The sequence below is a fragment of the Falco punctatus genome (genome assembly GCF_963210335.1).
Source record: "Falco punctatus genome assembly, chromosome: 3".
NCBI lineage: Eukaryota > Metazoa > Chordata > Aves > Falconiformes > Falconidae > Falco > Falco punctatus.
In genome coordinates, this window is record NC_137582.1 from 118,711,743 (window position 1) to 118,724,362 (window position 12,620).

The 12,620-nt window shown below is 48.3% G+C and overlaps 1 protein-coding gene and 1 long non-coding RNA gene across 2 annotated transcripts in view; one reads left to right on the forward strand and one right to left on the reverse strand.

Moving 5' to 3' along the window:
* LOC308061682 overlaps positions 1-12,620 on the forward strand; it is a 529,572-nt gene that overhangs the window by 150,152 nt on the left and 366,800 nt on the right. The gene's annotated exons all lie outside the window — the stretch shown is intronic.
* Positions 1-12,620, reverse strand: part of GRIK3 (glutamate ionotropic receptor kainate type subunit 3) — a 127,611-nt gene that overhangs the window by 29,821 nt on the left and 85,170 nt on the right. Inside the window, exons 7-9 of the mRNA XM_080381962.1 lie at positions 10,370-10,513; positions 6,960-7,067; positions 3,063-3,176 (exon numbers count right to left, since the gene is read on the reverse strand). Coding sequence (XP_080238088.1) covers positions 3,063-3,176; positions 6,960-7,067; positions 10,370-10,513 — 366 coding nt within the window. The remainder of the gene's footprint in view (positions 1-3,062; positions 3,177-6,959; positions 7,068-10,369; positions 10,514-12,620) is intronic.

Below are 12,620 nucleotides of genomic sequence, written 5' to 3' on the forward strand. Positions count from 1 at the left end.
AACAGCCGAAGCACTGAACATTAGGACGCCACTCGCTTCAGTAATATATCTTCAGGTCTCAAACATTTCCTAGGGGGTAATTCTGAACTCTGTGAACCACTTATTCACGGACTATTTCACAATTTATTACTGAAAATGGCCAGACATCCAATTCACAAGCTCTCTCGGTTTGCTAATCGATTTCTCAGTGAAGGTGCCCTCAATTTCATAACTTCACAGTTCCCATATTGCTTGGGGAGAGTGGCACTGGCTGCTGGGGTAATATTTCTCTTCCAACAAGTCACTGCAATATGAGCAAAAGGGGAAAAAATAACCTTTCATGCTTTCCCTTTTAAAGGTTCCTCCTATGGCTTTCCTACAATCATTTACAGCAGTGCAAGAGTACAAAGGGGTGTTGCAAATGCAAATAAAGTTTAGGGTTGTATTTTATTTTTTAGAGTCCAGTATATAAAACCACAATTATTGCACAACTCAGGTCTAAGCACATTTCCTCCTCCTGCAGGCAAGGGAATTGCAGGACAGCTGTGGTTTCAAGGTAGATACCCCATGGCACGTGTGCAGGCCCAAGGAGTGGCACAATTAATAGGAACTGATATCACCCTTGTACATTATGTAATTTGTACATGCTCGTAGAGTACAAGATGAAAATGCTGCCTGAAAAAAGCATGTCAAAGGCAGATGGCTAACAGGTCTCCTCCTGGCTCCATCGTTTTGCATTATGCCGTAGCCTTTGAGGTACAGTGATTATCGCACTCTAGACCCAGGCATTTCCACAGCTCTGGCCATGCATCTCACCCCTGACAAGATACATCTTTTCTGGTTTCCCTCAGTCCTGTCTGTACAGCTGTCACCGATAGCCCAGTCCTGAATTTATCTGCTGTCCCTCAGCTTCACCCTGCAGTCGGGTGCTCCTCCAGGTCTCAGTGCAGGCAGCTCTGCTGCCATCCCTCCAGCCTTCTCCCCAGGGCTACCAGGCTGTCCCACCCCAGGAATTTTCCCTGATGTGCTGCACACAGTTCTAATTACAGAGGGTTGGGGGAAGAGGAGTCATTATATAACTTCTAGTGAGTTTTCTCCAGCTGCATGGGTTGAACAATTCCCTTAGAGCCGACACTGAGCCTCCGAGTGACTTGGTGTGATGTGTTATTCATGTTGCCCTAAAAATTTGCATCTCCCATGTACAGGTACTGGCAGCACTTTAGGTTACCTTGCTACAATTAATTAAACCTGGCATGGCAGGTCTTTCCATTCAGCCTGTTAGAAAAACCGAACTTCTGCTTTCTGAACACACCAAGAATGCTTAAATGTATAAGAAAAAAACCCCACCCAAACCAAGTCAAAACTGTTTGTGTATCATGCCTGAGTGCAGTCACACTGCTGCAAGGGTCTCAACACAAGCAGTTTTACATTCTGATGCATGTTCAATTGTTAAAGTGCCTTTTGATCCATCATTCTGCTACTGCTTCTCCAGTAGCTCCTGATGTGATGATTCATTTCAGTAACTACGGCCAGTGGGGAACCTTTGCTGCTGCCGCCGGTTCTGCTACTGCACATGGCACAGGAACAGCGCCCCGTGCAGACTGCCCGGTATCCACGACCCACTGCACTCTCTCGGGACTGGTATGGTAGAAAACTTTTGGACTGGAAAGGAACTTTTCAAGTCTGCCCTGCATGTTGGGACATGAAAGTGGTGTGTTACGGAGCATAGCCAATGAGCTAAGCTTGTAGCTGACTCTTGGAGAGAGGGACCTTAAAGAAAACTTTTCCTTGGAACAAATATTATGTGGTGAATGGGAAATTTGTTAGAAGGAGTGGATAATTTGCAATGAAAGCTGCAGCAGCGTCTGTATTTGGCTCACATTCTGCCTGCTTCCATTCTGCTAACCTCTTGCTGATGGATACAAGCCCTTTGGTTTCAGCCTTTCTTCTGCCCTGGACCAAGTGGTTCTTTTTTCTGTTCTCCCCTGAGCATTTTCTTGGTCCTATTCCTTCTATGATACAGAACCCTACTCTTAGCCGGTCATGTCCTTTTCAGAAGGCAAGGGCATCATGAGGGATCACACTGCTCTGAACTGGGGAATGCATCCCCAGCTGGCTCTTTACCATCTGTAACTTTATGGTCCCTGAAAATACGGAACATAAAAGGGCCAGAAAATTTCTATAGGCAGAACCATAATCAGGCCCAATTTTGAACAGGCTGTCCAAGGGCTCACATTTTTTTTGCTTCCTGGTGACATGCCATGAGCCTGTGTTGTGTAATACAGCTATATAGAAACCAATGCCACTAGTCATCATCCATTAGATAGTAAATAAAAATTCATTCTGATCTCATGCCTGCTGTCAAATCCAATAGCGAATGTGATAACAAAATGCAGCACGACAGTTGGAAGCGGAGGAGACCTGTTAAGCAGCCATGGTTTGCTGGATAACGGCATTACTCTTAGCTAGTTTATCAAATACGTACTTAAGAGCGGGAAAGAAACACAATTGTCACAGCTAAGCCAGGGTCTCTGGTTGTTGTTAGTATTTTCTTCTGTAACAAGAACGCTCCTATCTGAGGTGGGCAGTGCTGGCCATCTGACAGTGCCCGCCGCCGCGCTGCTGCCTGCCCAGGCGCTGGTGATAAATGGGTGACTTGGAGCTTCCCTGTAGCTCAGCACGTGCAAACCTGCACTCTTCAGCATGCAGGGAGCGAGGGGGACCGGGGACCCAGCCAGGCAGCTGAAGCAGAGGAGCTCAGCCAGGATGAGTAGCAGCCTCCTGGGCATGGGGATCACCGGCGGTTCCAGCTGGCCTGTGCCAGCCTCACTGCCTGCCACGTGCTGGCTGGCAGCCTGCTCGGGAGTGGTGGCATCGGAGGATGCTGCGGGTCACCTTGGTGCAGGTGCGTGGGCATTGCGGTGCCCTGCTGAGCCCAGCCTGCACGCGGGGGCTCTCTGTGCCCTTGCTCGGCTTTCCAGAGGGACTAACTGATCTGTACTGGCATACTGTAAATTTTCAGCAATATCATATATCTCTGAGATTTGTGCATGGAGGAAAAAGACAGGCTTGCAATCTCCTACCAGGACCGTCGTGACAATTAGAGATCTGTTGCTCAGCGAGTCTGTGACATTAGGCCCTCGTCCTTTGGAAATTTCTGTGATGTTCAAACCATCAGAAGGGCTCCACGCTCCAACCTAAAATGAAGGAAGCAAACGAACGCATGAACACGTAGTTTACATTCCTTTCCTGCTCTCAGCATCCTACTGGCCTGGGAGATGGAGCTTGCTGCTTTTGTCTGCATTAAAGAGAAGCAGAGCTGAAATTATCATCTTGTATCACCTAAACGGAAGATTTGCATTAACTCTTCAGCTGCAGGTCACTGTGGCTGCACATGTATAATAAATAACCCGTACGCTGCCCTCTGACACAGGTGCATGAAAGGCGACCACGATGACTGGAATTTAGGGGCTGGATGAACAATTTGCAAAGGTGCTGTGTAGCATAAACAGTCAAACTGCACTGAAGAATCAAATGTGAGCAACTATAAAGCAGAAAAAAAAGAAAAAAAATGACCAATATGAGGTCATTTTTCTTCTCTTTTATTTCCCCACAAATTTGCCTTGCTGGGGAGAATTAAAAATGACTTGACCAGCTCTGCAAATCCCTGGTAGGGACCATTCCTATTCTCTGTGCTGTGGCAAACTAGACAGACATTTCTAACACATCCCCTTGGAAGGGCCCTGGGCATCCCTCCAGGGAAGTCCATTGCAATGGTGGTTGCAGTCCTGGCAGCAAACCTGGAGGAGGGAATGGCAGCAGACTTGCTCAGGCACGGACACAGGTATGCATGGCTACGTTCCTCATCAATTTGAGGTGCTGTTTTTCTCAAGCTGTCAATTTTAATAAATTATTAGGTGTTAAAGAAGTCTATTGATCCAGAAATAGCAAAACATATCTCTATTTAAGAGAAGTCATCTGGGCAACTCTAAGCCTGTTAACCTGATCTCTGCGGTGCAGGGGAGGCTTTAGAACAAACTTTGAAGGCAGGACTGGCTAAAGGACTGTGACAGTGAGATAAAACGCCAGGAAAACTGGAGGAACATGGAGTGCTGCCAGCAAACAGAGCAGGGTGGCCATATAGCCAGCCTGACAGTGAGAAAAAACTAAATTCCACATGGAAATGGGAACAGAATGATCCATCTGTAGGGTCAAACTGCGAGATGGGACTCAGAGAGAAACCAAAGGCAGACAGCTCAAACCCACTGGGGAGCCAGGAACTTTCAATGTTTTATTTATTGCTATTTTTAAGAAGCTTCAACCTCCTCAGCAGTCTAAGGGGAGAACTTGGTTTTACCGCATCCCCAAAAAGAGACTTTGTAATGAGCAAAGCTGCCTGGCAAAAAAATGTCATAAATTCTAGAAGAGTTTCCATGAACTTTGCGAAAGGCTCTAAATATTTCAGGTAAAACCTAAGCAATCCCCCATATCTTCCTTCGATCACACAACCGCTGCAATGTCAAAAGATTATTGTTGTGCATGGGAAAAGAGAAGCAAGTCTATAAAGCCCATGCTAGCAGCACTGCAGACTCAGTGAACTATGACTTGCTGAGTTTTCTTTAAGAAAATTAAATACATGGCACTTAAGACTGAATTAATCAGTTTAAAATATTAAAAAAGGAAAAAAAGTACATTAAGAGAACTGTGCAAGTCAGATAGTCAAACTACATGTAATTAGGTCTGGTTAATACTCCTGTAATCCCTGGAACATCCAGGAGGTATAAGGATCAGGAGTTCAATCCTAAAGCTCAACAAACATAAGCTATTATACATAATGCACAATCCCATACGGGATTTGTTTGTAGTTTGGCATTTTGTTATTTCAGATTAACTATTGACATAAACCTAGCTTCAACAGAGATTTGACATCGATACTTTAAAACCCCTCTGGAGCTGACAAGAAGCTTTCAAAAAAATAATAGTGGGAACTGTGAAATCTCTGAATTGTTGGAGACAAAAGTTGAACGGCTGTACAGCGTATGCATCAAGGTTTGGCGGCTTCCTATGGGCTTTATGTGACACACCACAGCAATAAATACAGCTGGTGCCAGCTATTCTCCAGTACACCTGAGGAGTATTAGTTTGACAGATAGATATTGCGGTTGTAGTTAAACATTTAGATTCATGTGGTATCCAAATACTCACACATTTTTCTATTATTCTACCAACACAGCTCTCTGGCAGTCCGTCAGTGCCACTGTATTCCAAAAAAGACGTTTTGGGTTTTTTATTTTAGACTCTGTAAACAAAATATTTTGTTAAAAAAGAAGTCAGGTCACAAAATTGTCTCCTGCTCAGTTCTTGTGAGAGGGCAGCATCTTCCCCTGGTCCTCTCCTGCCTCCTTCCTGCACAAGCTTGGTTGATCACAGCTGAGACTGAAGGTCATTTGGTTTATTTGAAATGTTTTCTTTATTCCATATTTGACACCAAAAAATACCCACTAGGAGAGTGCTGTGGTGACCTTGAGATTTTTTATGTGAAGCAAGGAACTACTGCTGTGGTGTGAAAGTGTGGCAACAGTTTATTTCAAAGAAAAGGAAAAACAAACTGTAAAAAAAGGGGGATGGGGAAGTCAAGCTGTTTGGTCCCAGGGAGCTTAACTGCACAGGATCCGTCCCCTCCGAACCACAGGGTTGATCAAACTGCTGCCTCCAGCCTCCGGGGACTGCCTACCTGCACGGTGTGATTAATTCCTGGAAAAGTCATCTGTGCATGTTGGGCTGCTTGCTGCATGGTTAATTGAAAACTCCCTCTCTCTGCTCCCGGCTGGATTTCCTGCAGTAGCATAACCTGTCCCCATGTCCAAAGGTTACAGGACTCAGCACTCAGCCCTGGCTGCCAGTCAGCACCTTGTGTGTGTTGGAAAGCAGACTCTGCTCCAGAAAGGGATTTGCTGCCCGGTAGCCAACTGTCTCCTGTAAATCTGCAAGACACCTTTAGCAGAAGGGGGACTCAGACGCGCTCACAAAAGGGGTCAGGCTCCGGCAGCCCTCGGTGGCCTCACATGTGTTATTTGGAGCCTGATGAGAGCACAGCCCCTGGGCACTGCTCACTGCTGGGCTCAGCTGGCCGCTGTGCTGGGCTTTCTTCACTTCGCTGCTCTCTTTTGTCTAAAATGATCTCACCTTGAAACCCGTGTTCTAGGAGCTTTAATGCTTTGCATGTTGCCTTTTTGCTTTTTTTTTTTTTTTTTTTAAAGTAATTGAAGAAAAGGAAATGAAATCCCCGCGAACACCTGAGAATCAGATTTGCACATCAGCATCATATTTCTGTGCCCAGAGGAGATTTGCACTAATTAAGAGGCTCTGAGGCTACAGCCTTTGTGCCCTGTTGCCTCTGGGTGGCCGGGCAAACACGGCCACCAAACAAGACCCCTCCAGCCAGCCAGGCAAAAACGTGATTCACTTTTTTTCATATTGTCCCTTCGATAACACAAAAATGCACACCACATCCCGCAAAATCTAGGCTGTAATAAGCAGGTGCCATTGCCAAGCCTTAGGCGGTTTCCATTGTGGGAAATCACACCCAAATGATGCTTCCAAGAGCTGTTGCCTCCTCAGGGAAAAATCAGGGTTTTGTAAGCAAGCCCAGCAAGATGGGTGGGGTGGGACAGGCTTTATTCCTTCCACCTTTGGCCTGGACAAGGAGGGGTTAATGGCTGCTCAGAAAGTTTCTTCTGCTTCCACTATCCCAGGAAAGTGCCACAAGCACTTCAGCTAGTAGCCATAATCCTACGCAAGTTGCTTCAGGGCTAGTGAGTCATGGTTGAAGCATGGAAAAGGATCTGAGAAATCCCACAAAATAAATATCCTTCTATATAAAAACCAGAAAACCTGGAAACAGTACAACCAGCAACCATTTTCTCTGTTGCCTGAGTATCAGAGTTAGACTATATGTGGATAAGACAAACCCTGCCTACCTTTTCGAGACCATCTTCTTTGAGGCTGATGATATCCAAATCAAAATCTGTCCGTAAACCACTGGTTTTATTAAAGACAATCCGTCCTGTTAATCCTTCCCATTGGGCCTGTGGAAGGGAGAAAAAGTAGCAGAGCTGTTACTTGGTATCATAAATAATCCTTTGCCCTCCACTGCATATTCTTTTTATTAGTCCTTATACTGGTTCTTTCTCCCCAAAGAGTATGATTAATTAATAATCACCTCTGTTGCTGTTCGGACTGCAGACAGAGCTGGAGTTTCTCTTAACTCTCTTGCAGTCCTTGCTACAGTTTTTGTTTGCACCTTTTGCGTTCACCAGCTGTTGCAGGATGTGATGACTCAGTAGAAATCTGCTTGCATTTATCATGGCATCCTTGTGTGCTGCGTTTATCCTTGTAGTACTGATAAATGCTGGGCTGCAGGGAGCTTGGGCTTGGGACAGCTCCAGTCAAGTTCATAAATAATCCCTTTTTGCACAAACCTGCTGATGCTTCCAAGGTGTGTGGAAGCTAAAATGTTCTGAACTCTTCTCTCTCTCCTTTCAGATGGAAAGTGGAGCAGAAGAGGCCAAGAGCCTGTCCATGCTAGCAGGCTCTGTTGTTTTGAAACGGGCCTGGGAATCTGGTGGGCCCACGCTGCGTCTGCAACCCTCGTCCCGTTTTTGGCAGTACAAGCATGGGGTAGGTGCCCACTGTGGGGAAGCCCCACTCCTGGGGATTTTCCGTGCTTGTCTGGATGAGGCCCAGCCTGGTCTGACTTGGGAGCTACGCCTGCTCCCAGCAGGGGCCTGGGGTAAAGATGTCTAGATTCAGGTCAACCAAAATTATTCTGTGATTGTGTTTCTTTTCCCCTGTGCACTTTGCAGCACCACCAGAACTAATCTCTCTGATTTAGGAGGCGAGAGCACCTCAAAGATCAGGCGTTAGCTGTGTTAGCAGAGCAGGAGCTAAGGGACAGCATGGTACACGGTGCCTGCTGTGCCTGGGGACAGTGCTAGGATGTGCTGTAAGTACCTGTCCCAAGGAGGATGCTCCCGTAGGAGTGCCAGGCTGCTGGCATGGTTTACTGCTTTGCAATCACAGCTCCGCAGCGCAGAGCTGAGGCTCGGGCTCCTTCCCCTGAGCGCTTCAGTGCGCGCTCCTCGCTGACAAATGTGTTTCCTTTATGGGTGGGGGAGCTTGAAATACCCCAGTGTGATGAAGGTGGCATAACGTATTCTCAGGGGGGAATGACTGGCGTGTTTCCCAGTAAATACACTCGTCTGGCTCTTCCTCATTAATTCCTGAGGAGTAATGACAGCCTTCTCCCAGCCTCAGCACCCTTGTGTTTTGGGGAAGGCTGTGCTCAGTTTGCTCACTTTGGCAGGCAGGTGGTTTGCCCGTGGGACGCACAGCCTGCGGAGCCCCCTGGGAGCCAGGGAAGACACGGAGCGTTTAACGTACCCAGCTGGAGCAAACACAGCTGTGTGCTGAGCCCTGCACCTCCTGCACCCACGGGCTGCACAGCTCCCGCGGCTGGGCTGGGGGGGCACGGCGGCGGCGTGGCCCCCATGAGCTCTGATCCCACTGGCATCAGCCCTGTCTCTGCAGGCAAATGCCAAGTGCCCATTGTCCTGGCCCCTGGGCAGGCGGTGGCTGCTGAGGAGCGTGTCCCCTCGCCTCCTGCCCTTGGCCCAGTCCCCCTGCTTCTTGGGGAGCCCTGACAGCACATGGGGTGAGGGTGGCCTCCCTGGGGCTGGCAGGGCCACTGTCCTGGCCCTTTTGCACCTCGGCTAGTGGGAACTAGCAGGGCTTCACCCCGGGAGTGGCACCTGTGGCAGTCCAGTACCGTGGGGGCCATGGCCTGTGCATGCACAAAGCGAGTGGTACTGGTGTCTGTGGGGAGCCCAGGGCCAGGGGAGCAGGTGCCTGCGGTGAGGCATCCCTCTGTGTGCTGCTTTGTCCTTACAGGAGTTTAGAGAGAGCAATTACTGTGTGTTCTGATTGCAACGGGGAGGAAGCTTATCCCTGCAACAAGCTGACACGGTGCCAGAAAGGGAAACAACAGGCAGGCACTGGAGTGTGAGGCTCAGGGTAATTTGCAAAAGGAGCCAACCAAACAAATTATTTACACTCTCTTTTGGCAGCCAGCTGGAGCGGCTTTCTGCAGAAGGGAACAAAACATGAGAAAGGAGAGAGAGGAGAGATACCATCTTCAGTGCCTATTAAGAAAAAAGTTCATTCTCTCTCTGCAGTGGGAATCGTTCTTGCTTTCTCCTGCCTTACGTCTGCGTGCTCCGTGCAGCTTGGCAGCACCTGGGGTGGGCACGCTCTCACTGCACTAGCCTGTGTTCGGGGGCTGTGGGGGTCTGCAGGCAATACTGCAGCACGAATCATAGTAACGACTAACAACACACTTCTAGTCTTCTGTTTAAAAACTTTAGGGGATTTTATACCCAACCTTTTAAATGTGGCCCAATCACGTACCCGATATTGCAGTCAGTTTCATAACTTGCCATGTGGAAAGCCACAGGCATAGAAGTTTTAAAAGGCTTTAGGGTAAATAAGGGGTTTTCATCACAAAGACACATTTGGTAGGGTTTGCAGTATCTCCCTGCAGCTTTGTCTTAATTGTTTTTTTTTTTTTTTAATGTGAGGGCTCCTTTTCACAGACAGAGCAAAACCTGGGGCGCGAGTAAGTGCAGGGGTGCGTGCTCGGGGGCTGTTTTGGGAGGGCTGCCCACCTCTCGCTGCACCTTCCCCGTGCTGCACTCCCTTGGTGAGCTCACTGCTCACAAACACCCGTGCTTTGACTGCTTCCCTACTTAAGCCAGATGCAAACAAACAATTACGTGGGCTGAACAGAGAGAAATCATAATGACTGAAAACAGAGAGGGAGCGAAGCTGCCTCCTCACTCCCCTGGCTCCCTACTTGCTAAATCCACCGCTCTGCCAAAACTGTTCATCAGCGCGCAGGCAGAGACGCACAGCGCTGCCAGCTTTGCCACTGGGATTTAGTGGCACTGAATGCCCTTTGTGCACCCCAAGCAAATGTTCCTGTAAAAGGCAAATGGCTATTGCTCTGCTAAGAAATGGCCTCAGAGCGTGGTCCAGCTGCTCTTGACGCAAGAAGAGGCCAGGGCAAGTCTCAGTGACAGCATGGGAGATTTCAGCTTGTTTTGGCATGGCTGCATGGATGTTATTTTGAAGGCAAAGACAAGATTTTTCCTTTCTGGGTGCATTCAGCAGCCTGGTGTATATCTGTGCTTCCATCCAGTTGTACCTGCCCAGGCGGGGGGATTTTTTATAACTTCATACCTGCCAAGCCTCTCTGCTACATGTGGACGTACTTGCATGTTGGGGAAGTTTCGTGTTAGTGGGAAGTGATTATGGTTGCAAATCATGCTTTTACCTCTTTTATAAAATTCATGAAGCGGCCACCGAACCTCCAGGCTTTGTGCCGGTGGCACTGCAGGGAGTTCACGGTCATCTGAGGGGCGCGCTGGTAGCAGACGGAGACCACGTGCACCGCATCGTACAACAGGGCAGCGTCTGTCTAAAGGGGAACAGCATTTGTGTCGATAGCGGTTCCAGAGCAAGGAAGCACTGGGACAGCAAAGCAGCGAGGGATCTGTAAAGTGTCACAGGAGAAGCTGCAAGAACCCCCTTTGAGTTCCCCCCTGCCCAACACCCGCTGGACCCAAGCGTTTCTCTGTCCTGGTCCACTGCCAACCATCCCACCTCCTGGGTGTCTAACCCTGCAAACAGCACTCCGAGGGCAGGGCTGGGTTCTCCAGAGAATCACTGCTTCTCAAGAGACTGCCCTAAACGTGTATGCTTCGATACAAGGCTCGTATAAACCTCTAAGCTGACCTCTCATGCAAAGAACATCCTCAAAACACGTAGCTCTGCACATGACAAAGCCTCACAGTTTTTCTGTTACGTGTCTCTTAAGACTAAAAGATCATAGTTCTGCCTTAAAATCAGAGATTGTGAAAATGCCATTTGTGTACATCTATTCTGGTTATTTCTAGATTATTTACTACTGTATTGTCAAACAAGGGGGCTAGTACCGATTTCTGGATGTAGAAGACAGTAACAGAATTTTCTTACTTAGTCTGTTTTCTCTGAGTGTAAAAAACCCTGTATGAGAACATATTATCCACACTATTTTATACATGGGAAAATAAGAAACAGAGAAGTTAAATGGCTTGTCTGTAGGCATGGAATTTTCCAAAATGACCTGAACTGTCACCAAAATCAGGACCTCAGAGATTTGTAGCATCTTCCTGCATTTCAGTGATTTGAACTTTTTTTTTTTTCCTTCCATGTAATGTGATGGTTTTAGATTCAATTTGAGATGCCCTATCTCACCTCCAAACACTGATCAAGAGAACTGGATTTATTTTTCACTCTGATATGGTAAGACCTCCTAGTGAAAATACATTATTTGCTGGCTTCACAAAGCTACAAAACAGATAGGAGTGTAGCAGCAGCGTAATGAAACACAGTAAAACAAAATAATACAGCAGATAACTGGGCAAATATCTAACAGGATGTGGCTATGGAAAAAATCCTCCGATGTTGGCAGCCATCCCTGTGACCTTCCCTTCCCTCAGCACACAAGCATGAAGAGCAGGCACCTGACTTGCATCCCACAGGCTCGTATTTACAGCAGCAGGGACAGGTTCTGTAAATTTGGGGCTGGGGGAGAAGGGGTGTAAGAATATGTCCAAGCAATTTCAAAGTGAGTTACTGTAATGCCCAGCTGAGATCAGGGCCCCACTGGGACAGGCAGCAGACAAACACAAATAAAAGGCAGGATCCCTTCTGAGGCAGCAAACAGGGAACGGGAGAGGGGCCAGCGGTGGTGGAGGGAACCCAGCACCCTTGCGGGCAATATGATGCTGCCCTTGTGGCCAATGCTGCAGAAAAGTAGAAGGCTGGAGGAGAATGGTGGGGCTCTCCTTTAAGGAAAAAAAAAAAAAAAAGAACAGGAGGGATACAAGAGACCATTTCAAGGTGAAAGTCTGGGAGGCTTTGCCACTTGTGGGGTTGGTTCTGGCAGATCTGAAGGGAGAGGGAAGGACGGAGCCAGTCAGCAATTACGGGGGTCGGAGACAGCCTCGCAGGGAAGACAGATGGGCGAGCAGGTGCTGTACCTTCCGAGCAGTAACTCAGCAGAGCAGAGCTGCCATCAGACCCTAAAAGGAGTCATCAAAGCTGCAGTGAAGCCCATCTCTGGGCATAGCTCTGGCTCTTTCTCCCTGCATCAATCTCAGCGAACTGCCTGGTGCGGTCCAGCTGTGTGCTGCACCCCCAGCCCCTGGCAGCTGGACGTTTGGCTGCTCTCGGGGTCTGTGTGGAGAGACGATGGCAGCAGAACCCTGCAAGCCCCTGTGGGACAGGACCTGGTGACCTGGCTGGTCCAGTGGGACAGGAGCGTTTCTGGTCCCCAGTGCTGCTCCCAGGGCTGGGCAGAGGCACTTGCAGGGCGATTGTCCTGCCCTGAGCTGAAACAGGACTTGTGGAGAGCTACTGAAGAGAGATGATGCCCTTTCCTGGGTGCTCTGGGGTTTGGGGCACACACAGCCCATCCCTTTCCAGGTTAGCGAGCGCTCGCTGTGTCTGCACATCAGGCGAGCGTGGAGAAATCCTGCTGT